Genomic DNA, 26,648 nt, shown 5'->3' on the forward strand with positions numbered 1-26,648 from the left:
AAGCCACTACAAGACATGTTAGCATGACTATTGAGTTAGCTGGAATATTGAACATAGTATGATCAAACTTGCTGTGACTGTGCAGTTCTTTAACCTATCCCTACACTACATGTAAGCAATACAGATTTTAGCCTTGTACAGCACCATTTTAAATGCTGTCTTCTTTTTTCAGGTTTACTTTTGGACCTCAAGTCCATCATTGCCTGCCAGTGAGGAGGGATTCCAGCCTATGCCATCAATTACAATAAGACCTCCAGATGACCAACATCTTCCTACAGCAAACACTTGCATTTCTCGCCTTTATGTCCCACTCTATTCCTCTAAGCAGATTTTGAAACAGAAATTGTTACTCGCCATTAAGACCAAGAATTTTGGTTTTGTGTAGAGTATAAAAAGTGTGTATTGCTGTGTAATATTACTAGCTAAGTTTTGTAGATTTTTCCATTTGTCTATAAAAGTTTATGAAAGTTAATGCTGTCATACCCCTGGTGGTACTTTAAAGATTTAAATGCAAACATTCCTGTACTAAATTTGTAACATAAAGGCCTAAGGAGCTCTGGCAAGATCTGATTGCAACAGTTTGCTAGTCAGTAACTCCTTTGCCTAACCCCAGCCAAAGATGACAGCAGAACAATATAATTTACACTGTGATTTATCTTTTTGCTGAGGGAAAATATGTAAAATGTTTGAAAATTCACTGCTGCCTTTGTGGAAAGTGTTTCAGCAAAGGTTCTTGTATAGAGGGAGTAGGGAATTTCGAAATAAAAAATTAAGTATGTTCTGTGTTTTATTTTAACTTTTTTTTTTAATGGTGTTTAATTTGTGGTTGGCTGCAGTTGTGTATCATGTATATTGAACTTGTAAAAAGTTCCTGACAGCTCAGATCCCAGAGTTGGGATCGCTCACTTATGAAACCACTTTTCATTGCAATTTTTGTTCTGATTGCATTGAACTCTGGCACATCAGATATCATCACTAATAATTTGCATGTTATCTGTAACCTTAGTGGCTTTTGTTTCCGTTTGGGGTTTTTTTTCCTGTACATATGATGAGGCCAATGCACAGTATTTCATAGTTCACAATCAACATTTTTGTATCCCTGTTTCAGTGAACAGACAGTCAGGAGATTGTTCCACTACCAGTTCTAACCCAACACTTGTACTACGTTATCTTAACTATGTAAACTCAGCCTGGGCACTTTCTGGTAACTGTAAAATGTTTATAAGATCATGATTATTGAAGATACATTTTGGAAAACTTTAATGTTCGTGAGCAGTTTAACTTCTTTTGTATCTAGGCTTTTTTTAAGTATCTTGTTACAGTTTTTTAATAAAGAAATTACAGACAAAATACCAAGTCATATGGAAGAAACAATAGTTTTTATTTATTTAGCCATTTATACTTTAGCTAACTGCATACACTAAACATAGTTGTTCATTAAAAAATCTGGATTTTGTAACTGAAAAATTGACCTGCAGAAGATATTCAGCCCACATTTTACAGTTAGCAGAGAATCCTGAATGAAACGGGCCAGGCAACCCCTTCTTTTCACAGAATTGGTTTGAAGGGAAAGTGGCTTGTTCTGAAAACTCAAGGTAATTAGTTTAGAATGAAATTCCCAGACTGTGTTGTAGTGGGTTCTGCTGTATGTTCACTTTTGAAGTGGTTGGTTGCTTTTGGGGAGGGCAGTCTTTGACCATAACCTAGGATTTGTTTTCCCTAATGCTTGAGAAATTTTTGAGAGTTAGGAAGTGATTAATAAAGGAAGGAGCTACTTTTTCTGTGTCAAAACAAGTATCTGAAAGCTTAGCAGGCTGAAGTACTGAAGGTTAAGAGCTTTTGTGGTGGTGATGTTGTTTTCCCTCTTTCTTGCCTCTCCAACACCATGAGTCCATGTTTGCGATTTTTCTTCCTTTCGTTGGGAAGAGCTAAATTATTGTTCTGTCAAAATCCAAGTGAAATTCACCTTTGCCAGAGCTCCACTGAGTTTTCCTTTCTGTCAGCTAGTTGAGGATGACCAGAAGTTACCCACAGCTGTGATTTTAAAAAGCCTGTTTTCATCATTGATTTAGTTGCTAGAGGTATGAAGGACAGCTGACTTCAGAAGTTCTGATCACCAGTTGCCAACTTGATGTTGAAAATCCTGTTTTCTAAATAAGGCTGACTGATTCAGACTTGTGTAGTTAAGCTGCAGATAACTGAGGAAACAGATGTAGAATTACTTCTGCATGTACTAATACCTCTTCAATCAATTATCTTCGAAAAGGGTAGTTTCAGTGTTTGACAATTGGAGTCTAGTTGGGACTTCCTGTTGTGACCTCCAGTGTACCTTAAGTTCAGAACTGTATCAGATTCTACTGTGCTAATATCAATTAAAAATTAAAAACAGTACAACTACACAAGTTTAGTTGTAGGTATATTAGTATAGAGAAAATTTATGCTGGTATGGCTGTTCTCATATACCAAGGAGGATAGTTACAAGGGTACAAAGCAACATATGCCTGGATTTCTAACTGGTGTCATTATCTCCATTACCAAAAATGCCTCTAACTGAAATGTGTAAAGTAAGTAGAAGGCAACAAGACAAACTGTTTAGAATAGGCATCTAATCTACAGTCTGTAAAATAAAGCTCCCTCCCTCACAAAGCTTTGTGAGACTTGATGTATTAAAAAGTATCCAGGGCCCTTGGATGAAAGGCCATATATAAATGTAAAGTACTATGTGTGTATATATATATATATATGTATTGTGTGTATATGTATATAAGTGTATGTGTATGTATAACATATAAACATATGTTATATGTATATATATTTGTATATAGCTTAAACATTTTTAAGTCCTGTAATGTATAGCTAGACAGAAATTATACAGATAACTCAGTAGCTTACCATATATACACACACAAGGCATTCTGATAAGTGAAGAGGGACTCTAGAATGATTTATGCTGTCATCATTGACTTGAAATGTGTATGTAGCTTTATAAATAGCTTTTTTTCCTCTGTATGGTATATTTAAACTATATTAAGATTTTAATAAGAAAAATGTTTATTAAAATCATACACCTCATCTCCCTTTGGCTTAAGCCCTTCTGTTAGTTCACTTTTAAGATGCAGAGAAACTAGTTAAAAGAAAATCCTGTAATGTTTACATTTTTTAATAGTTCTAAATCCATAGCTGTTCATAACTGCTGAAACAGGAGATAAAGGTAGCTCCTAATAAAACATCACCAACTACTAGACTAGTTTCTGTTCTGAACTAGGGAGAGCTGACACCTTAGTGCTAACTTCCAGGTCTAATTCTTGTTGGTTTCTGTTCTCGGCTGACTATATCCAGTGCAGAAACAAAATTGCTTGTTCCAGCTTTGTTAGTTTTCCAGAAGTGAAAAACTGGATGGACTTGCCGTTAAGTGGCTTTTCCCATCTGTTTGGTCTGGAGTAAGTTTTCTTTCCTGCAAGTTAGTCATCTGTTCATTAGGTAACATGCAGTGAAAAAACTGTAAAGTGGCAAGTCTGTGAATCGAAAGCAATACCCTTCTTGTGCAGCCGCAGCCATTCAGGGAGCCAGAGGAAGGGAAATTTTCCTAATCTCTTAAACTATCTTTGTGTAACTTGCACAGTTGTATACAGAGCTGCTGTTTTTCCAAAGTTTTACTTCTTCCACGTATACACCCAAGGAGAAGTGCACAGAGGGCAGGGAGTGAGCCTTCCCTGGGTAGCTGGTGTGCAGCTGGAAAAAGTGCCCAGTTCCCAGCACCCACCTCTCCTATGGTCTCACTTCTCCCAGGGTGCCCTAATTCAGCACACCTCTTTGTCATGCTTAACGCTGCGTGAGAGAGTGTGCAGTAGGTTAGTTGCAACCTCCTCAGAAGAAGCTTGCTGCTGTTCTCCTTTAACTCCTTTTTATAGTGTCTTTATAATCTGTGGATCTCGTCGTGTGTGAATCTGTAAATGCTGTTCTGAGCTTTTTCCATGTCTGTAATTTTTGCTTCAGTGACACTTGTTTTTCTCTGGTTTCCTCTCTCTAGGGCAAACTATGGCTATCTAACTTAGCTTTCATTCCCTTTTTCTTTTCAAGCTTTGTAAGATTTGATCAGAACTCTTCATACTACCTTTTTAATAACAGGTCTGCCAAAATAGAAAATTCTGCAAGCCTGGATTAACTGGATTTGAGTGCGTGTGGCATTTGCTTATCCCGAGGTCTGAATGTCTACACACAGAGTGAAGTGTGTAGGTGAATGGGTCAAGCAAAAGCTCCAGAGACTCTTGAACTCTGAAAGTTCCCACGTGGTCTGTGTGGGGAGGACATAGAACAGGCATCACAACTGGAATCTGGCCTCCATCGCAATATACTCATTGCCCAGCAGGACTTCTAGCATCACCAGGAGCACCAATGGGTCCTTTCCTAGCTGGAAACTACTTTCATGGTTTTTATTTGGAGCTATTTGAGTAGCTTATGATTGAACAGATTTGCTGAATTGAGCAGCATGGAGAGCTTTAAATTTTTCGTATACCTTTCAAGGATTTTGTGGTGTTGTCTTTAAGAGGATAACTTTATATCTTGCTTGAAACACAAGCCTGTAGGACTTCTTTTGCTCTCATTTATCAATGGCTTTCTTAATATACAGGTATTTTTTGTTGTTAAATATCACAAGTTACTATTACAGTAATATACCATTTGGTATAGCAAGAAACGGTTGCTCCTGTGGTAAAACTTCAGTATCCCTTGTCCAGTAACAATGGCAGCTAACACAAATGTGTGTGTTCAAGTACTGTAATCATGTGAGCCTATTGGAAAACAGGTTGCTGCCACAGCCTGTAGTTAGTTTTCTTTGCGAGGATATTTAAGAAAACAATTCTAAGTGAATTTCACTTTAATTTACATATGAAAATTCTCCAATTTACCTGAAATGGCATTCTTCATACAGAAAATGATATTTATAAAGCATTTTTAAAAGGCATCTAACCACTCCTAAAATAAGTAATATCTTTTGGGGGAAGGGGAGGCAAGAGCAGTTACAGTTTAAGCTGTGATGACTGCATTTTGGATGCTTTAGAACATAAAATTTTGGGACATACTCTGCATCAGTAACTGACTTTGGCTTGCTGTGAAAGTACATTGCTAATAGAGACGACTTTTTTTTAATTGCTTTTATTATTTTCAGGACTGCTAAATGCAATTGTGGTGGTTTGGTTTTAGTGAATCATAATGACTCTGTTGGACAGAGCAAGTTCTAGGAATGCAAAGCTCTGCTGTAATCCCATGAGCTCTGGGTCTGTCCAACGGTGCACTAAAGGTGCGTGCTGCTGCTGCTGCACCTCCATTCATTGCAATTAGCAGAGCGAGAACTGTTGTGAAGCCACAGGGCACCCTGAAGGAACACCCATTCTGGCAGTGTGCTGCCTCAGGACATAACAGCGGATGTGATCCTGCACATCAGAATTCCTCCCCATGCAGAAACACAGCTCCTTGCACCCATGTTTGTTGTGAGTGAATGCACGTAAGAGGCTGGTAGACCAGGACAGGGAGCTGGATCATCTAGCCTAGGTCATGCTTGCCTAGAAAGGTTGGACCAGATGATTCTTGAAGTCCTTCCCAACCTGGTATTTCTGTAGTTCTGTGCTGCACCATTGGGCATTTAGGAGCTAAGGAATGAATACAGCTTCCACCTCCTGCTGAGGAGCTTCTTCTGAATACATCAGAGGTAGAACTGCATAACCTGAAATCATGTGAAATCATGCATAATGCTGTATTTGATGTGTATGATTATCCTGCTTGTAAACTGTTTTACAGTTCCACATGTGCTTTTCCATATTTCAGTATCATGTACATGTAACTAATTAATATAAACAAAGCTAACAAGTTGGTGGATTTCTGTGGAGGTGCAAGAGCAGCCAACTGCTGTTTTGTTAATCCTTGTGTTATACTTCCTTTGTAGTATTTTTTCCTTTGTATATTAATCTAGGCATTATGTAAATAGATGTTTGCTGTGCATCTCTTAAAGGGCAGGTGTGACTTTAAGGAGTTATGCCCAAATACTAGAACTCCTTTCTATTGCTAAAGAAAAACTAATTGTGGTAGTTCTTAAACCTTGTCAAATACTCAGCAGGACAATCCCTTGTTTGAGGAGTTTTGCAAGAGCAGCCAGGATGATCAGGTTAGGGAGCTAAGACAACTGATAGGCAGGTCAGTGTTATTTGGCAGGATTAGCATGCCTGAGTTTTGCTGCTTAGTGGTTTTTGCCCAGAAACTCACCTGTCTCCCTCATACACCATCAGCACACTCTGCATTAGACACACCATTGTAATTTGTCAGTGTTAATAGGCTGGTTGGGTTTGCTGTGAATGAATCAGTGTTTCTCTAATCATTTGCTCGGGACAAAAAATTTGAATCCCTGGTACTTTGTATGCCAGTGACTGGAGCTGTTGTTGGATATGAATATTAAGCAACTTGTATGTGTACCTGGGAAATAACACTGAAAGGCTGACTCAGTGTGCTGAAACCAGGACACTCAGAGCAGTAGACAGGTAACAGCAGATGTTGGTGTAAACCCACCTTTTATCATTTACTGTTTGTGTGTTTCTGGTGCACTGCTAAGTAACTTGTTGCTTAGGCCGGTGTTTTTGCTCCTCAGGAAACTCAATGTACGAAAACCAAAGCTGTTCTTGAGCTTCGGATGAGCATGGTCACCATGCTGCATGGATCTCACTGCTTAACTTTCCTCACATCCTGTCCTGGGGAGGCTTGAGCCCCTCTCACAAAATGTATAAAAGCAAGAGGAGGTAGATACGGTCTGGAGGAGCCCAGCTGGCCGAGCCCCCATTTCCCATGCTTGGGAAGCAGGGAGAGGGAAGGTCTCAGTGGCTCTGTGGCAGCCTGGTGCCTTGAAGAAAATAGCTCTCTGCCATCAAGAGTTTCCAATTAACAAAATTGAAGGTTACCTTTCTGGAAGAGGATACCAGAATGCCCTGCAGCCCTCCCTGTGCACTCTGTGCCTTCCCTGGCTGTGGGGTGGTGGGGATGTTTGGCTGGCACTTGGACTGGGGAGTACCTGGCACCGGTCATGAGGATAGTACATGGTGTCTATGGATTCACCTCTACTGAGAACACCAGACCTCCATGCCCTCCTCCTCCTGAAGGGACCACCCTGGGCTCCAGGCATTTCTCTCGGACTCTTAAGTACAGCTCAGTCTTGCTTGTGTGCTCCCCGCCTGTCTTGCTGCTCGTTGTTGCTCACCGTTGGTTGCTTTTAGATTTGTCTTTGATGTCAGGTCCTCATGACAAACCAAGCCCTACCCCTTCGGTGGGACTTCCCTTCTTTTTCTTATGGACTATTTCGGTGTTTTAGTAAATGACCCACATCCCTACAGGAACAGGGCCCAAGGACCTGCCCAGCTTTGGGATGAGGAAAGAAAAGAAGACCAATGAACTCATCTGGGTTCCAGCTCTGGATGCAATCTCTGTGCTTGCAAGAAGTGACAGAAACAAACGTCAGTGGGACTTTCACTGACCCTGTTTGCACTCGCAAGCCCCTGTAAGCAACTCCAGCCACTGCACCTATGTATGTCTCCTACACAGTTGCTGGAGGGTGTTATGTATTAGCTCAGGATGGATTAAAGGCTTTTCTGTACATTGGTTGGTTGCTCCTGTACACTTAGAATGCCTGCTTATTACTGGGTACATGCACTTCAGGTTCTGCCTCAGTGGCAGCTACCATTGCTATCTTTAACTCTGTACATGTTTAGTACATAGTTGACCCAAGCGATTAATTCCCTCCACTAGTTCATCTTCCATGATCATCTTTTGGAGGATTGTCCACACTTTTCTCCTAATTTTGGGAGACTGCTGTATGTTGTTGGTTTTGAACGCACCAGTTGTGGTCAGCGCTCCACTGCCCCACGGTTCGGACTCTCTCTCGTCGGCCGCGGAGGGCTCACACCCTCCTGCGCTCTCTGCCCCGAGGTCAGAGGCCGGCTGCAAGCACCGGCCGGTTCCCTCGGTCCGCCCCCTGCCGTCAGCCGCACGGTGTGGGGCGGTCCCGGCTCCGCGGCCGCTCCTCCTCCCGGCGCTCCGGCTCCCGAGCTCTGCCGCGGGGCTCGGGGCCGCGGTCGTTGTCCGCCCCGCCCCGGGGAGGAGGAGCTGCCGCAACCGCGGTGTTCCCCCTTACACCACCGCCCCCCTCCCGCGGCACAGTAGCTGCCGGCCATGGGCGAGAGCCGGGGGCAGGCGGCCCTGCAGGAGCCGGCTGGGCCGGAGCCGGTAAGGTCGGGGCGCAGGGCTCCGCAGCAGGTGTCCCGGGGGCGCAGTCGCTGCCGCGCAGCGGGGGGACCCACCGGCCGCCGGGGAGAGGCGCGGTGGGCGTGCGGGCGGCAGCCGAGGGCAGCGCAGCTCTGCTCGGCGCTGTCCCGTCTCCGGCATTGCAGGCTCCTGCCCGGCCCGTGCCCGAGCCACCGGCTCCACCGGGGGGCCGCGGCCTCCGCACCGCCGGGTTCCGGGAGCTGCCGCCGCCTTCCCGCGGGGCCGGACCTCCCTTGGGGGGCGCGGGGCGGGCGTGCAGGGGTCCTGGGCACCCCGGCCGCCCGTGGCTCTGTGACGCGGCTCCGTGGCGGCGCTGGAGGTGGCCCTGGGAAGGGCACGGGCGCCCTCGCGTCCTTGTCCCGCTCCCGAGGGTCGTACCCTGCGGCACCGTGACCGCGGAGAGCGCCCAGAGCTTACCTCTGATGTATGAACACAGCCGAGAGTCAGGCCCGGCCTCCGACAGGCCTGCGGCCCTTGTGCCTGGCGCAGGGCCTGGGCAGCACAGGGCTGAGCCTGCCCGCGGCTGGAAGGGCACAGCCAGTCCGCGGTACCCCGAGCTCCTGTGGGCCGGGAGGGGTGACCCGGAGAGGTGCCTGAGCTCTGCCTGAGTGCTCCCCAGCACCACCCTGCGAAGCCAGGGTGCAAGGGTGACAGATCTCTATAATAGAAAGGCCCTCGTGGTATTCCCAAACCTTTGTGTCTCAACAGTGCTCAAGTTGCCTAAATCTGGGCTTTGCTGTGTTAAATACAAGCCTGAAAAAGTCCTTTATGTTTCCCTCTGTGAACAGCGATATGCTGTTCACATGTATGTGTGGTGAAGAGGTGCTCGCTCCGGCCTGCGAAGAGGCAAGTTTTAGTGCTGTGCATCCCCTCCGCAGGCAGAACCAGCAGGTGCTGTGCTCCTCAGCTGCTGTGCATTGGAAGCTGTGTTTCCCCAGAGCACTGTGATCTTCCCAGTGTCACCATTAGCACGGCCTGTGCTACTCAGTGCCAGCCTGAAGCCCTTGGGAGCTTGTGCAATGCACCTACTGCCTTCTTTCAGGGTGTTGAAGAGGTCATGGTCACATACTACAACACGATACGAGCCACATCACAGTGTTGGCTCTGCCAGCACCATTACTGGCTGCAGCTGATAACCAAGATACTTGTATACACAGCCCAACAGCTATTGCTGTGGGGTGGTGGTTGTATGTGTATATATGTTAATTGCTTCCTAGTTTGCTGTGTTGAAATTAAGGGAAAGAGCTCCAGTACCACTTGGCAGTCTTTGTTGTCTGTTGGGTTTATTGTCATCACCAGAAGGGTTTGTTGCAGTTGCAGAACAACTGGGATATGATGTACTGCAGTGTGTCCAGCAATAGGCTGATAGTTAAGAGTTGGAACATCTGTCCTAAGAAGAGGAGCCATGAGTGCTGGGGCTGTTTAGCCTGGAGAAGGAAAGGCTCTGGGGATCTCATCAGTGTGTGTAAATACCTGGTGGAGTAAAGGTGATGGAGCCAGATTGGTCTCATCATGGAGTACTACTGAGAACAGAGGCAATGGGCACATGCTGAAACACAGGAGATTCCATTTGCATGTAAGAAGGCATTTGCTTGTTGTGAAGGGGGTCAAATACTGACACAGGTTGCTCATGGAGGTTGTGCAGTCTCCATTGTTGGAGATACCAAAACCTTGTCTGGGTGCGGTCCTGTGCAGTCTGCTCTGGCTGACCCTGCTAGATCAGGGGTAGGGCTGTGTCTGCCAACTCCAGTTCTTTTGTGCACTTGGTTCATGTTGTCTGAACAAAAAGTAGAATGTTCACATTATAAACTGGATGCTCTTCATTATTATGTTGAGTGTTGATTGTTTATACACCATCATAGGACTAAGGGAAAGGTGCTGGGTGCAGACTGAAACAGGAGGTGTGTTGGCCTACTGACTGTTACCTTCTCCAGCCATCCTTTCTGCTTTCCTGCCGTTGAGGGCTCTACAGAGCACACACACTGCTTCACAGGTTTTTTCTTCTCTTGTCTTTCTGTCTCACTGTGTGCTGACACTGTTTCTGGTGTGTTGACCTCTCTGTGGTCTGCAGCTGTTAAATGCCATTGGAAACATGACAAGTGCTCCTTGGTCTCCAATTTTCCTGCCATACTGGAACTTCACTCTTTATGTGCTCTGCTTCACTTCTGGACATCAGAAGTATTTCTCAAGTTATCTCCCTGCATTATGGGCTTGGTATGCTGGCTTTTGACAGGCTTAGGAGCATCAAGGCTGAGTTAGCAACTGCTTGTCCAGCTTGTGAAGCCAAAATAAGTACTTGGGAATAGTCCCAGGCAGTATGGAAGGGTAAAAGACTCAGGGAAACACTGGGCTAACAAGGAAGGCTTTGCAGTGTTTCCTTTCCAAGGATATGGCTGGTGCAGAAACAGATGGAGGTGCCAGCTGTGTGGCAGGCCCTGAGGAGCTGTGTGCTCAGGTGGGTAGCCCTCCTCACCCAGCCCACATTCTCCCTTCTGGCACTTCCAGTGGGTTACTGCAACTGTCTGTGTCCCAGGCAATACAGAAGGTCTGGCACTGTCACAGCCTTCAGCAGGGACTCAACAAGGTGGTGCTGGGAAGTCTGTCTCGTGTAGTTGGCTAATATTTAAAACCATAAAATGGTAAAATTGTAACCCAGAATGTGCTTCCTGATGTGTTTTCTTTAGGACTCTGCAGTACATGTGCCAGCTATGCAAGCTGCATATGTATTTGTGGTTTGTTTGGTTTTAAATCTGAGTAGAATTATTTGTTTGAGGGTATTTTCCAAACTGAAATAAAGAATCACTTTTTATTGTGTAAGTGGTTACAAGCAGACTATATAGGGAAAGGACTTTGGCACCTCCTGGGAGGGTAGAAGCAGTAGTAGTCAGTTGCTCCCCTTCCCTTCTGTATTATATGTAATACTTCATGTGGTTAGTTACCCTCTACAGCAGTGGCAGTGGGATCTCATAAGTAACACATAAAGGCATCCTGCTGGCATGCAAACTTTGGTCAGTTTGAGTTGCCAGCCCTTCTGACAGCTCTTCAAGGTTGTCTTCAGTAGGTGCATGGTGACATGCCTGGCAGAGATGCTGTCTGATGTTGATCCCAGGGATGGGTCTTCCCAGCTGGAGGTGAGGTGAGGTGAAGGTGCCGCTTGTGGAGTGCGCTCTCCATGCTGCTCTTCACTGGTCTGTCTCCTAAACAGAGCTGTGCCTGCCTCAGCCAGGCTGGTAGCTCTGTGAGGCGGAGTTGTGCGCGGGTGTTCGGCAGGAGCTTGTGCAGCAGGAGTGAGGTGGGGTGCGTGGGTGCATCCGGCCAGGGCTTTTCCTGCTGCCTGCTGTTGGAAGGAGGGGCACACAGCTTCATGTCAGCACTGAAGAGCACCTCCAGACCCGCGCTGACTTGGGCTGCCTTCTGCTGCTCTCAGGATTGCATAGGCAAACCTCCGTGCAGACTTGCCATGGCACATGGCTGTTCCTCTACCAAAAGGGATTAGTTGCTGTGCTCTCATGGCATTTTAAAGTAAGTCAGTCCCTCCAGGCCCAAGTGGTTTGATGTACAGGAAATGCTTTGGAGGTATCCTGGGCGGTGAGGCTTGCACAGCGGCGCTGGGTGCAGGCTGGCAGCAGCAGCTTGCACACACCTGCCTTGTGCCGTACTGCAGCGGCTGATGCCATCTCCTGGGGCAGATTTCCCCCTTGCGCTGCAGAGACGCTTCCTCTTCCTCTCCACACTCAGGAGCTTCCTGGGAAGGAGCAGTCAGTGGATCCAGGTGGGCAGCTCTGCTGCCCTGGCAGTGGGAGTGCGGATGGAGGGCAAGGGGACAGGTACCCCAGGGGTGCAGGTGAGTGTCTTGTGTGACATGGATGGTTGCTGAACCACACCTCTGGGATACGGGGGCGAGAAGGAATAAGTAATGGCAATCTTAACCAGATCTGTGCTTCATCTTCAGAGCTCTCCTCCGAGTGCCACTCAAAATGGCTTGGACCCTGCCGATGAGCCTCTGCTCAGAAAAAACCCCCGCCGGTTTGTCATCTTCCCAATCCAGTACCCAGACATATGGAAAATGTATAAACAGGCTCAGGCGTCCTTTTGGACTGCAGAAGAGGTGAGCAGTGTGTTGGCACCAGGCACTCAGACTGGGGTCCTCGTGCGTCTTCCCTAGCTCTGCTGGTGGCTCCCATGTTGTAAGGGTTGGAGTTAATTGCATCAAACATGAGGTGCCTGTGACAGGGCAGGACTCCCTTCGTGGGCACTGGAAAGAAAGAGGCTTCCACCAGGCAGTTTCAGCAGATCTGCTCCTAGGTGTTTGGTTTAGCAGAGGTGTAGTTGGATCCTGGGGCATTTCTCTGGTTACAGAGAGAGCTCTACGGCTCTGATTTGTGGTCTAGTAGCTGCTGTCCTGCTGTGGTGCTGGTGCCTGCAACAAGCTCCTTGGTTCTGGGTAATTTCATGTGATTGCTGGTCTTTAGGCACACAATTTCCTGGAAGATGGTGATAATTAGGGTCACTTGATAAAAATGCTTCTAACTGACTCCTGGTGGCCCTGGTTGCAGTGTTACAGTGCAAGCCATAAGTTTTTCCCAGGTTAGCCAGACCTGAGCAGTACTCGGGTTGCTGCGCTTGCAGCAGGGGAAGCTTCTGAACATTGCACTGATTGGGTGAGGTTACCTGCCAGCTGAACTGGTTGTTCTAACTCAGAGCTTCTGCAGCCTTTCCTTGTGTGTGAGCAGTTATCTGCAGTTGCAGGTGAGTGAACTGGAAGTATTGGTAGTCTCTAAATAGGCCAGACAGTGTCCTGGGGTGGTGAGGAGCTGCTGGCTGTAGAAGTGCTATTCCATTGCCAGCCTGGGAGGCTTGCTGCCCTGTTGCAGTAGAGGTTGATTTAAACCATAAAAGAAAAGGCATTTAAAATTCCTGCCTGGTCAGCATTTTACGGTATTGATGATTCCTCCTTACACTGTTCTGCCATCTGACAGTGCATTTCCCAATGAACTGGAAAGTTAACTGTAAAATTTGTTTGTGTATGTGTTTATACACACACCTGTATGTGTACATGTTTATATACACACACATATACACATACGTGGTTTTAGGCCTCCTGATTTTTCACATCTGGCCCTACTTAACTGCTGCTGTGGTTCAGAAATCCATTCCTCTGAACAAACAAACAGAAAAGACTTTGCCAAGGAAGCTGTGGTTTCTGCTGTGGCTAGAGCTCAGTCTGGTAGATGAGGGCAGTTGCACAGCATTCACCCTGTGCCATTCTTTGGTGGGATGGAGGCTGAACACCTGCCAAAGGCAAAGGTCCCCTCAGTTCATTGTTTGGCACACCTGGGTATGGGTTTCTTGCAGCATCAGCATTTATTTCAGGTAGAGTTTAAGTGTCTCAGAATGAACTCAGCTTATTGGTGCATGTTCATACTCATGGTAAGAAGATATTAATGGTTTTCAAAATCTGATTTATTTATAATTCAACTGACACCGATTTTTATTCCAAATTACAAAAGTGTGAACTGCAAAGCAAACACATGATGTTACTGTTGCAGAGGGAGACAGCAGTACTGCTGTGTGTCTGTTATCTTTTACAGCCGCATGTATTTAAATTCTTTACATGTAAAGATTTGAGAGCAAAATCCAAAACTCTGCCTTGATTATTTGACTAGGCTGATTCTAGTCTTAGAGAGTGACAGACTCAAAGGGCAATAACGTTTTTCTTCTTTCTTTTCATTAGGTTGATTTGTCAAAGGACCTTCCTCACTGGAACAAGCTGAAAGCAGATGAAAAATACTTTATTTCTCATGTTCTGGCATTTTTTGCAGCCAGTGATGGAATTGTAAATGAAAACCTGGTAAGGAAGCTTTACAGAGGGCTTAAATACTGATTTTATTGACTTATTGGCTTTTAATTTTGGTTTTCTCACATTAATGCATAAGTTTATTAAATGTACACTTTTTTTTCTTCGCATCATCTCACCTTTGCCAGGGAGAATAAGCAGCTTGTTCCATTGGGGCCAGTGTCTGAGTTAAATTGGGCCAGCTGTGGTCAACAAGACTCCACATCACTTTTGGATGCAGTTTTTAAGCTCAGCCTTCTGCCTGGCTGTGTTGATCCATGTTTCTCAATTAACTAGTAGAACCCCACACTTCTTCCTGTATTTGTGTTGGATGAAAATTAGGGAAGGATTGTGCTGTGGTCTGTATGCTTCATTTTGGTAAATCCCATCTGGCTCTCACTGAACAGCATCCTAAAATCTTTGAGGGCTGCAGGTGGATGATGCTAAAAAGGTAGGGAAATCTTCCTGCTGAAATCAGTTCTGGACTGCAGGATGTCTCACCACAGGTTATCAGTGGTAGCTGACTGCAAATGCCCAGTTTAAATCTTGAATGTTTCTAATGTGTAGAATGTCATGGTATCTGCATATATTGCATGAGTGTGTCTTATACAGGTTTGGGTTTTCTTAATGATAAACAAAATGTCTGAAGCTTTGTTCCACAGGAAGTGATTGCTACTGCAATATTTCGCTGTTCTCCTGTGTACCTGTGCCCTCATGCTTCACTAGAGCTCTCTATCCAGTATGCACAGCAGATGTATTTACTTCTAACTAGCTTGCTTTATTTTCTTCTGCACTACACGTGTGAATAAAGAAGGGCTGAACAGCTCCCATCCTTTCTCCAGGGTTGATCTATTGTCTTTCCCATTAAGTTTACAGTATTATCATGCGGAACTGGTTTTACTGTCCTCATTGCCATACTTTCTGGTTTTGTCAGGTGGCACGTTTTAGTCAGGAGGTGCAGATCCCAGAAGCCCGTTGTTTCTATGGCTTTCAGATTCTCATTGAGAATGTTCACTCAGAGATGTACAGCTTGCTCATAGACACCTACATCAAAGATCCTGAGAAAAGGTAAACCTCTGAGTGTGTTAAAGTATCATGGACCAACAGACCTGTGTGGGACTGTCAGAAAATTAGTTAATACTTGTATAAATCTTTGATTGCAGGAAGTGTGGACTATCTGAAATGCTGTTAGACAGTTTCCTTGTGGTTATTATGTTCCTGAGGTGCTTGCTGTCACATCAGCAAATGATCTGCCTCAGAAAATTGAGTGCTTGTGATCCAACTGGTGTTTCTAACATACAGTAATCAATGTACTGCCATCCTGCCAGCTTTTTTGTTGTCAGTGCTTTTTCATATGACTTGAACTGTTTATTTTTAATGTATTGGATTATTTGGAGACCCCATACCTTTGTTGTCTGTAGAAGTTCTTAGTGCAAATGGTAATACATTTGAAAAGAAGCACTTTTCCTCAGCGACTCCAAATGGCGATGGTCAGGCAGAGCTTGGTATCCCACGGTAGAATCCTGTGTGGTAACAGTGCAAGGGCTGCAAGGTTTCATTTCAGGTGTTTAGCATGGGAGCAGAGCCTGTGCTCGTGGGAATTGTGCAGCTCCTTTTGTGGAGTTGAACAAGATAAGGTTTAGCTCTGTGGGTAGGAAGCAGCTGCCATCTGGCTTGGAGTCCAGTGGATGGTCTGGTGAGTGGTTACTCCTGGGATGGGACATTTGACTTCATTTCCCATCTCTGCAGCTCATCTCCTCTGAGACCTTGGTATTGTTGCTTTCTGCCCATCTGCCTCCTTGTGCCCTTGTTATCAGAGATCATGTTGTGGTTTAACCTGACAGGCAGCCAAACACCACACAGCCACTTGCTCTCCCCTCCCCCTCCACTGGTTGAGATCCAGACAGTTTACTGGGACAGAAAAGGAACGGAAAATAACAGCAATGGTGATAAAAGAATTAGAATATGCAAAACCAGTGATGCACAGTGTGATTGCTCACCACCTGCTGACTAATGACCAGCCAGTTCCTGAGCAGTGGCTCTTGGCCAGCTTTCCCCTAGTGAATATACTGAGCATGGCATCATATGGTATGGAATATCCTTTTGGCCAGTTTGGGTCAGCTGTCCTGGCTGTGTCTCCTCCCACCTTCTTGTCCCCTCAGCCTACTTGCTGGTGGGGTGGTGTGAGAAGCTGAAAAGTCCTTGACTTAATATAAGCACTGCTCAGCAGCAACTAAAACATCAGTGTGTTGTCAACATTATTCTCACCCTAAATCCAAAACACAGCAATGTACTAGCTACTGGGAAGAAAATTAACTCTTTCCCAGACAAAACCAGAACAGATGATCACCCCTTGTGGGTCGAAAGTCTGTTACTTGGATTAGTTCAGAGCCTGGCATAATGGGTTCCTCTGGTGGAGCCAGTGTGGACAGCCAGGGCAGATTTACATCAGTCACTTTTTAAAAACATCACAGTGTATTGATGTTTTCTGTTTCTTTTCTTTTATAGGGATTACTTATTTAATGCTGTTGAAACAATGCCTTGTGTCAAGAAGAAAGCAGACTGGGCTCTGAAGTGGATTGATGACAGAGAATCCACTTTTGGTTTGTAGCTTCTTAAAAATTTGTTCCTGTCACATGTCACAAACTAATCCTGTGGGAGTGAGCTTCATCCCTGGAACATGAAATAAATTCTCCACAGATGATGTAGTGGCTTCTGGGTCTCTGATTTAGCTAAAGAATTAGAAGTAACTTTTGCTGAGCATGTATATTTGTATCTTCAGCTAAAGCAATATTGTAATGTCAGTGCCCACTAGAATCGTGTTATGAAAAATACTTGTGGACTTCTCTGTCTTTTTTGTCTTTATGCTAGTTTTTTCAGGTTTGGTTGTAGACCTTATTTTCTAGGGATTCTACTTATTTCTTCCAGTTGGCTCCTACTTTGCAGAACTGGGCAGCTGAAGTCCAAGCTTTTTCTGTGTTCATGTTTATACAGACAAATGTGTGTGGTTAGTCTTTTTTGTAACAGCATGACTGAGTCTGGGTGAAAGTTATTCAAAAATCATCCATCTCTGGTGTTTCTGGTTTGCTGTTGCGACTAGGTTTCTAGTTTTTGTATCTAATTTCAGACCTGAGACACTGGCTGATCTTCCATCAGCATAGTGCAGAGCATCCTTTCCAGTGTTGCATTCAGTTGCATTCAGTTTACAATGTTGACTCTAAAAGACGTGTTGTAGCTGAAATGCATAATGGGCAGAGTCTAGTGAATTTTTTAAACCAAACAGAGAAAGTGTAGGAGATGGAGAGACTCATCCAGGCAAACAAAATAAATCTGAATATCATTTTTTTGCATCATCTGTTGCTCACAGCTCATTTTTGAGTGGAGTTCTTTCTGTAGCTGTAGATCCTCCTGTCCTGGAGTGTCCCACTACCTCCCCAGTCTGGCTTTGCTTGCTGTATATGGAGTCCCTTCTTCATCTCCTTCATTTTGCTCCCAGCAACATGGGGTGTGCCAGGAATCAGAAGGTTCCCTAACTCAAAAGACAATGTTCCCCTCCCTGCCTCCCAACTTCATGCATCCTATCCAAATTTTTGTAAGGTGCATTTTTTCCTCTTCTCTTTTTTAATTTTACTTTGAGAATGAGAAAACTTATCAGATTTAAAACATTTGAGAGGCCCAGGTCTTACAGTTATGGATATATTATACGGAGATATGGCATATGGAAGTGGCTAAGTAGCTAGTTTGCTTGGTGTTTCATTACAGCTTGGGGACCTTCCTAGCCAGCTCTCCACAGTTTGGTTGATTTCTTATGCTGAGGTTTCAGTTGTTGTACCTGTTCTGAGGTCCCCACTGAGCACTCATGTTATGTGATGCTGCTGATGGGTGATTCTTGTTTCAGTGTAACTCATTTGTATGATAGCTAGTTAGGTGGAATGTAGTAAAAATCTTACTGATATTCAGTCTTGTCCTTCACTAAATCTATATAGTATGAACATCTTTGCTCCATTCCTCACTAGAAGTAACCTAGGAGATTTTTAGTGTTGCCAGACAAATTCTTTCCTTAATAACTTCTTGATCCTTACAGTTTGTATTGCTCTTCGTGCTTTTTCCTGACTTGAATTTCCTCAGATGAGCCAGTAGATGGCATTTGCATCTCGCAAGGGAGGTGGAACATCCTGCTGTTATGAGTTACTTTATTTTTTTAAAGAAAATTCTATGCAGTTCTTACTGTGAAAAGGCACCAGCACTTAATGCATAAGCTTTTATGTTAGAATTTATCCAAGGCTCTTGTGAAGTTGTTAAAAATAGAGTACATGGAATGATGTGTCTTCACTAGCCAGTCAGATGGTTTTAAGAGTCTGAAGAAATACATTCCTGTAGAAAACCAGGAGAACTGGGACCAATAATTCACCCTTGGATGAAAGGTGGGATAACATAAGTAGTTATTTGTGTCTTGATGAATCACATTATGTGTACTTCACTCTTGTAAAAATATGGTTTCATGTAGATTCTCAGCAAGTAGAAATTGAGGTGTAGGGCTTTTAGTTTAATTTATAGGAGATCAGCTCTTCTCTTGGTTTTGTCTATTAATTGCACATCCATTTTCCTGCCTTTTTAGGAGAAGGAGATAAAGAAGTGGAACTAGATGATCCTAAGGTCATTTCCAACCCTAACTATTCTACAATTCTATGATTCTAAGTAGCAATGACTTGCCTATTTTGGATAGATATGTTTTTTCCCTTCTGACCTGTGGCAGTTTCAGTGGGTGCTCTGGTTGCCGTAGTTAAGTGCTGTTGTGTGTGTAGATGCCATGTGCCTCAAGATCTGTTGAAAGATGTGGTCAGATACAGCACCTGGTGCTACAAAGGGAATTGCTCCTCTCCAGTGTCAGTCTGTGTGATGCAAATGGTGCATCTTGCTCATGAGCAATACACTGTTTTGTGTCTTAACTGAAAATGTGTTCTGTTAAACAGGTGAGAGAGTGGTTGCCTTTGCTGCAGTTGAAGGCATCTTCTTTTCGGGTTCCTTTGCTGCTATATTTTGGCTGAAGAAGAGGGGCCTGATGCCAGGGCTGACTTTCTCCAATGAACTTATTAGCAGAGATGAGGTAATGTGTGGTATCCTACATACTGTCTGGGAAGAAAAGTGAGTTTCCAGGGGAAAGGCAGAATTATATTAATGAACATGCTGTGTTCCTCAGCAGCAATGCCTATTTTTAAGGGGAGTAAACATAAATATTAACAATACCCTTATGCATAGTATGACTTAAAATGTGGACATTTTTGATTGAAGGGGACATTTATTTTCCTGTGTCTGGATGCCCAAGGACTGGTGTGGAATTGCATGGTTTCCAGCTGCAGTGGTGGCTGTCTTGAGCAAGGACCTCACTAGGACATGTGTGAGCCTTGCTGTACCTTAACTGCTTTAGTCAGGTCCAAATGGTCTCCTTGTGCCACTCCCCATAACAGCCCCTAGCTGTGCGTCCTAGAGCTTGCAGATGGCCACCTGCATCCATAGCCTGGCTAGCTGTGTTAAGGTGCTGCACAAGCAGCACATACCATTCCTCTCCATGTTCTGGTATTACTGCACAGCAATAGAACTCCCTGGGTGTGGGCAGCTACAGATCTGCATTAGAGGTGAGTGCTTCTTAGCTTAAGATGTGATGTATCTGAGGGGCTGCACATTGAATGTGTCAGGCCATGTGCTGACAAGTGCCCTTGCTTTTCACTGCTTCCTGCACTGCTGCCTGTCAGTTGGCAGCAGTTGCTTATGGTTGGGGCCTGTCTTTGAGGTACTACACATCTTATGGTGCTGTCAGCACTGAAGAAGTGGAAAGACCAGTTTTGTATGCAGTATAAACATGCTAGTGGTTTGGATTTACCAGAGTTGGTCCAAAAGAATAGAGACCTTGATCATAATGTAAGTAATTTCCATGTATTAGGTAAACTGTTTTGAAAAGAGGCATCTTGCAAGATGCCTTTAATTTAGAAGACACATTTGAAGAAAGTGATATGATTAGTAAGCAAAACAAAACAGTTCTTCAGCCTTGGCCTTCCTTGTGTCTTTTGTTCCTGTGAGTCACTGTGAACTGATGCATTCAAGTGAAGTGTATTTGTCAGAAGGGTCACTCTCAGGTGAATGAGATTTAAGTTCCTCCATAGAGCAGTGTAACTGCACTGCTTTGCAGAGTTGAGCACCAAAAGCCTGATTTTTTTTTCTTGAGCTCCACTGGCATAATTCCAGCTGCAGAGCTGTTATGAAGCGTAAGGCTTGGTGTGCACAGCACCTGCACCAAAAACCAGGAAATGCTGTTACAGAAGCAGTGGCAGTAAAAAGAATCCACAGTGGAAAAGTACAGAAACTCTTTTCTGATGCACCTGAAGAGATAAATTGTTGGTGCTTAATGTTTTTTGAGCTGTAGGCTCTGTTCTCCGGCTGTTGTTTGAGCTGGTGCAATTCTGATTCTTAAAGGTGCAAAGCCGGTGGGAGCACCAGTCAGGGCAGCACGCCACTTCAGGGAGAAGCCAGGCACGTCCTGCAGCCTGCTGGTGATGTTGCCCTAAACAAGACCACAGGAAGCCCTGCAGCTGGCACCTAGTGCTGTCCCTAGAGGAGGAGTATTTCCCAAATTACGTTATTTCAGGGCTGTTTCATGACCCAAATCTCAAGGATTTTGTAGCCTTTCTGAAAAACCTTTTGCTTCTTGGATTTGTTTTGACTGTTATTAACAATAGCAGAGGGCTGTCTCATAGCCCACCGTCCACCAAATCCTTCTAATGGGTTTTCACTCTGGATGTGCCCTAATGGTCTGTATAGGCTGTAATCACCACCTTGCTGTCAGGAGGAGAGGCAGTAGCACAGTGCAGCTTTAGTCTAGCAGCAGTAGATATGGCTGATGCCAGAATCTCAAGCTGTAGTCTGTCAAAATGGAGGCACCTCTTAGAGCAGCTGTCTGGAATCCCCCTCAGACTGTGAGGGATTGCTTGTCTTTCCTGATGTTGTCTTGTCCTGGCTGGAGGCTTTTCTGGAAATCTTGTGAATCTCAGGAATGAGCAGAGTTTACTGGCCTCGTGCAGGATAGCAGGGTGGATGTGAGGGTGGGTTGAGTTGGGGCACAGTAGTCTTAAGTATTAAAAATCTATGCATGTTGTGGTAGCGAATTTCTCACAGTGACTGCACATCGTGTGGCGGGACTTGTTCTTGGATTTTGTGACTCTAAATCTTTCTGAAAATGCTGTGAGGAGACGCAAGGGGAGACATGCTTCTGAAGGAACTTAAACCAAGTGTTTCTGTCAGGTATCTCCAAGTGGAGAGCAGGTAAACAGCCTACCTTAACTGGCAGGTAGTTTTGCGGGTCTTGATGTAGGAGTTTTTCTGCAGAAGCATCTCTGGTGGAAGGCAGGGACCCAGCAGGGCTCTGTTAAGGATCACTCGCAGTAGAGCAGCTCTCAAAAATATTTACCTGAGAAATATGTATGCTGAGCAATATTTTTGCAGAGGTGGCACACGCTGGATTTCAGATGTTATTAACTGGGTTGTAAACTAAAAGTGCCTGCTACGTGTGCTAACATTAAGACTGTCAAAGAAGCAGGAGGCTAGGAAGCTTCAACCTGAATGAAGCTGCCTCAAACTAAGAGCAAACTATGTGAAGGAAAGAAAAGATGACTTTTTTTCATGTTTTCTGTTACTTCAGGGTCTACACTGTGATTTTGCTTGTCTCATGTTCCATTATTTAGTAAACAGGCCATCAGAAGAGCGGGTCCGTGAGATCATCGTCAATGCTGTTGAAATTGAGCAGGTAAGCCTGGCTGTGACAGCATTGCGGGCAGTGCAGGATCAGCCCTGTGTGCATAAATAAACAAGTTAGTTTCTACCTTTTGGGATTCCATATTTGAAACTTGGCTCAGACCTGGATCCCTGATGCATTATATTATCCTTTCTCCCTTGACGGTGACAGTAAGAATTGGAGACTTCCTGGTTCAGTTGTCAAGCAACTGGGAGAAGCTGAAGCTGGCAGCTGGTTTCCTCCTTAATGACAGAAAGTAAGAAAGGCTGTCTTCTTCAGGATAGGATAGGGTAGGTTAGAATAGTTCCAGTTGGAAAATACTTACAACAACCATGTAGTCCAACCACAATGGTCTCTTAGAGAAGGATTTGTTACATCTGTCCTTTCAGGATCCTTGTCTCTCCCTGCTGTATGCACATCCCCCGCCTGTCCTCAGGAGAAGACAAGGGTCTGCTGTGGCCAAAAATACTATGTTGAGTTCTGAGGCTGCTGTCAGGTTCTTTCACATGAGCTGCTACCCATTTGCAACTACAAGTTTCTGCACTGCTGGGTGTTCAGTGGGATTGTAGTTTACTGTTTCTTTTTTGCCTCACTGATATATATTGCATTGGTGCCTAAGTGTGTACGTGGCTGTGTTCAGCACTTACATAAATCACTGTCCTCTCTGATCTGTTGTTCCATAATGGCTGGAAGCCAAGGAAAACAGGAGTTTTCTGGATCTATTTCTGCTCCCATTAGTATGGTCTGTAGGTTTTGTGGAAGTTGGAGTTCAGGCTTACACTAAAGCTTGGGATCTTACAGGGAGGAGGGGGAAGGCAGACGAGAGGGGCAGTAATAGAAATTCTTGTGCCTTTTCCAGAAAAATGTGCTAAAAATAAAGGAAGGTACAAACAACTACTGGAAGCAGAAGACAATTGTTAAGTTTAATGATACAAGTTATTTATTCAGACAAGTGCCTGAGGAGCCTGGAATATCACAAATCACGTTACTGTGAAACACAGGTGTCTTCTCTCCCTTTTGTTTCTTAAATTTCACTTCTCTAAATGTTGCCTGTATTTTAACTTCTAGGAGTTTCTAACAGAGGCATTACCTGTAGGTCTGATTGGAATGAATTGCACTTTGATGAAACAGTATATTGAATTTGTCGCAGACCGGTTACTGATGGAGCTTGGGTTCTCAAAGGTAAGAGGTGTATTTGCCTGAAGTGCTGGCCTGCCCTGGCAGCCCAGAAAAGCTGTTCGCACAAAGCACTCTTGATATGCCTGGGAGCAGGTCATATTTAGTGCTTCCACTTTCTGTGAGTGACAGCTGAAACCACGGCACTAATGTATATCCTTCACTGTTTAAAAGAGCAAGAACAATTTATGCCATTGTTTTCCTTCAGCTGCTCTGCAGGTTTGTAATGGGAAGCTCAAGTGCTGCGGTCCTGCAAGGGTAGTAAGCACCTTGCACTGGTGAACCTCACCACAGACCAAACTCCTGAGGAGTGACAGTACTGAATTTGCTTAGATAGGGATCCATAGATCCTACAGTATATTGCAGCAAGGGATGAGCTAGTTTGAAAGGGTTTGGCTGTTTTGTTTGTTGGAGTTTTTTAAAACACTGTTACCCTTTCAGAATCACCAGTGTAATGATGTTTCCCTTTCACAGGCCTTTCATGCAGAAAATCCTTTTGATTTCATGGAAAATATTTCTCTGGAAGGAAAAACAAATTTCTTTGAGAAGCGGGTTTCGGAATATCAACGTTTTGCTGTTATGGCAGAAACAATGGACAATGTCTTCACTCTGGATGCAGATTTTTGATGACTTGGCAAATGAACGGTGACTGTTTCCCTCTGCCTGTTTCACTTTCTGCTGTGAAGTTGTGTCTGTTTTCTCTCCTGGAAGTGGAGTCTACTGGGATTTTTTTCCTGGGTTTTCATGTTGTCAGAGAAGTAAATATATTTCTCTATGTGTCACTTAAGGAAAAAAGGGGGGAGTCCTTTTTATATGGCTTTTTAGGAGGATTGCCTTTTGAAGAGCCCTTGATTCATCTGCTGTGATTGCTGTCTTTAAAAACACCTGGATACAACTACTTTTTTAAAGACTTCGGTAGTACTTTAAGAAAGCAGATTGTGTACTTACCTCATGTTACAAGATTTTAATCTGAAAACCAGATGAGGTAGCACTCTGTATATATGTTGCTATAAATGATTTTCATGGTTTCTATTTTCATGTTTATAGCGTTGGTTTAGAATAAAAGCTCTTCCCTTTCATCTTGCTGTAGATAGAGTAATAAGTGATTGTGGGAAGATATAACGTTTGAACTATAAAATCTTACTAAATCCAGGGGTACAATTTGATCTTCCCATTAACTTGGGTTCTGTTTGGAAATGTTTTTACCATGGTTGCAAAACCAGTGGCTGTTGGTGGGAGTTTAAATCAAATACATACAATTTTTGTCTTACAGCTGTTACTGAGCAGGTCAGTGGACTTTGAATGCTCCTTGAAAAGGCAAGCCTGTTAATAGTGGAGAAAAAACACATCCTGCATATCTTTGGCTTGTGCTCCTTGTTTTTCCATGCTTCTCTGAACAAGTGCCTTATTAAGCACTCTGTAGTTGCACTGAGTTGCAGTCAGCATCTGACACTGGAACAGCCAGCTCTGGGTGTGGTCTGTCTTCCCTATGTCATGCTGGGTGGTTTAATATTCTCCCCTTCTCTGTTTCACTTGTGCATTGATGGGGTGAGAAGGCATATAATTCCAAATAATTATCCCTGGAGGTGCTACAGACGTACTGCTTAGGCTGTAAGGAAGCACTAGTAATGCGTGAAGGTACTTCAAGTTGTGTGTTTAATGTAAACCATTGAAACCATCACAGAAGAGATTCTGGAGGAAGGCATTAAACCTTTTAAAACCAAATCTTGAAGTAATGTGGATCAGCAGCATCTCACAGAGGACTGCTCGTTGCATTTTGGTGTGTTCCAGTGTGTGTCTGGAAGTTGTTCTTTTTAAGTTCTGGCAAGCACGCTGTAGGGGTACTTGGGATGGAAGAGATACTATTCAGTTGTAGGTGGGTTATTTGCAAATAGATATGCTCATTTTTTTTCTTTTTCAAAGCTGAAGTGAGTGTACATGGACTGGGCAAAGGGTTCTGCTTCATTAAACCCAAGCATTTTTTCATAATGTTCAGCAATTTGTATAAGAGCTTTTATGAGTCTTTCTTATTGTTGCAGACATCTTGTTCTGCTTTCGATATGCCTGCCATGAGATGAGCTGACAGCCCAGGGTTATCGGTGATGGAGTGGTAGGGGTGTTATTTCCCTGCTAGCCCACATCAGGCGTAGCCCTGGGTACCTGAGTTCCAGGAAACAGGTCCACTGATTTAGCATGGCTCCTAGTGAACAATTGTCCCTGGTGTGAAAATAAGCAGCAGAACTGACTCTTTTTGTTTGGTCTCAGTAAAAGGTAGTGAGTATGTAATGGGCATGGAAACAGGACAGCTATCTTTCCTGCAGAAGTGCCTGTGTCATTTGATGTAAGGTACTTAGGGAGGGCAGAGGGGATCTTGGGGAATACAGAGAAAAGCTGGGATTTGTGTCCCTCACTAGTGCCCTGCAACTGCAAGAGAACTATGGACTCAGAAAGAAAATCCAGTGTCTTTTGGAAATGCTGTGGTATTGGGGGAAAAAGAGAAAATTTTGTCAATGGGTCTGTTATTGGGGGAATGGAACCTATTTTTATATCACTAAAACTGTGAAAAAGCATTTGGTTTTAGTATTGTGAATTAGGAAGAGAGTGTACAGAATATACAAATATGAAACTGCTGTGTGCTCAGGTTTTGTAAATGCACAGGAGATACCAAAGTCTGGTACAGCAGCTCCCTTTTGTGTATATAATATGTGTATAGTTTCAATAAAACTTGAATGTGGAGAGGAGCATGCCTTTGTTTGTTGTTACATGCTTTCTCATGAGATATCCAAAATGATGAAACTGGGCCATGCCAGAGTAAGTTGGTGTTCACAGCTTTTGGGTCGTGGGAGAGAGTTAGGAGTGTGCCATACACTGTCTTGCACTTGTGTGCTCTCAACTTGCTGGGTTTTGTTCTCAGAAATGGCGTTTGTAGTTTAGGGAGCAAACAAATACTTTTTTTCTGGAATTTTCTGGCTCAAGGAGAAATTTCCTTGGAGTCCCCTAGGTTCAAAGAAGAAACACTCCAGAAATGTAATTTTGGTGGGTGGTATCTGATCTATCTAGGCATCGTGCCCTTGCATTGGGCATCCCAACTGTGCCTGGGCCCCACAGTGTAGGGTTCAGCCCCAGGCCCACAGCCCAGCCCTGGGCATCAGGATCTGCACTAGTTGAGGTTCACACATGATGGCGTCCGCACCCTCGAGGGTGTTAAGTCAAAAGTCTTGTCCCTGCTGCCCCTCTGTGGCTCCTTGAGACAAGCATGTGGGGCATAAGGTTCACTCTGCCCCAGTGCTGGGTTTAGGTAGAATCCATGTGCTCCTGAAGGTTCTGGTGCACAAGTTGGGTCTGGCTCTGTGTGTCTTGCACTGTGGCCATCAAGCTTCAGAAAGACTGATTCTCATTCAAGTGGATGCATGGGTCCTACCAAACCCATGACTTGATGTCACAAGTGGACAGTGTGTGCCCAGCCCTGCTCTCTGATTGTAAAACCACTGTGGAGTGCAGTACTTCAGTGACTATTCCCAGCCCTGCTGGTAAAGTGAAGAAGGTGGG

The 26,648-nt window shown here is 44.4% G+C and overlaps 2 protein-coding genes across 3 annotated transcripts in view; both read left to right on the plus strand.

Annotated features, from left to right (window-relative positions):
- UBR5 (ubiquitin protein ligase E3 component n-recognin 5) overlaps positions 1 to 2,398 on the plus strand; it is an 86,380-nt gene extending 83,982 nt beyond the window's left edge. For both annotated transcript variants that reach the window (XM_034070145.1, XM_034070150.1), the window contains exon 59: positions 173 to 2,398. In XM_034070145.1, coding sequence (XP_033926036.1) covers positions 173 to 385 — 213 coding nt within the window. In that variant the 3' untranslated portion in view covers positions 386 to 2,398. The remainder of the gene's footprint in view (positions 1 to 172) is intronic.
- Positions 2,399 to 8,130: 5,732 nt separating this feature from the next.
- RRM2B (ribonucleotide reductase regulatory TP53 inducible subunit M2B) lies at positions 8,131 to 25,840 on the plus strand. The gene is made up of 9 exons (XM_005150903.3): positions 8,131 to 8,262; positions 12,254 to 12,409; positions 14,036 to 14,152; positions 15,072 to 15,205; positions 16,646 to 16,740; positions 19,111 to 19,244; positions 21,831 to 21,935; positions 22,992 to 23,105; positions 23,574 to 25,840. Exons 1-9 carry the CDS (start codon positions 8,209 to 8,211, stop codon positions 23,724 to 23,726), a joined length of 1,062 nt encoding a protein of 353 aa, XP_005150960.2. The 5' UTR covers positions 8,131 to 8,208; the 3' UTR covers positions 23,727 to 25,840.
- The last annotated feature ends 808 nt before the right edge of the window (positions 25,841 to 26,648 follow it).

Source organism: Melopsittacus undulatus, chromosome 1 (assembly GCF_012275295.1).
Source record: "Melopsittacus undulatus isolate bMelUnd1 chromosome 1, bMelUnd1.mat.Z, whole genome shotgun sequence".
In the NCBI taxonomy this organism is placed as follows: domain Eukaryota; kingdom Metazoa; phylum Chordata; class Aves; order Psittaciformes; family Psittaculidae; genus Melopsittacus; species Melopsittacus undulatus.

Bases quoted from the DNA above. Each gene is read 5' to 3' on its own strand.
- RRM2B (XM_005150903.3), top strand. From the start codon at position 8,209: ATGGGCGAGAGCCGGGGGCAGGCGGCCCTGCAGGAGCCGGCTGGGCCG. The intron at 8,263-12,253 runs GTAAGGTCGGGG...CTTCATCTTCAG, and splicing joins AGCCGGCTGGGCCGGAGCCG to AGCTCTCCTCCGAGTGCCAC. The intron at 14,153-15,071 runs GTAAGGAAGCTT...TGGTTTTGTCAG, and splicing joins GAATTGTAAATGAAAACCTG to GTGGCACGTTTTAGTCAGGA.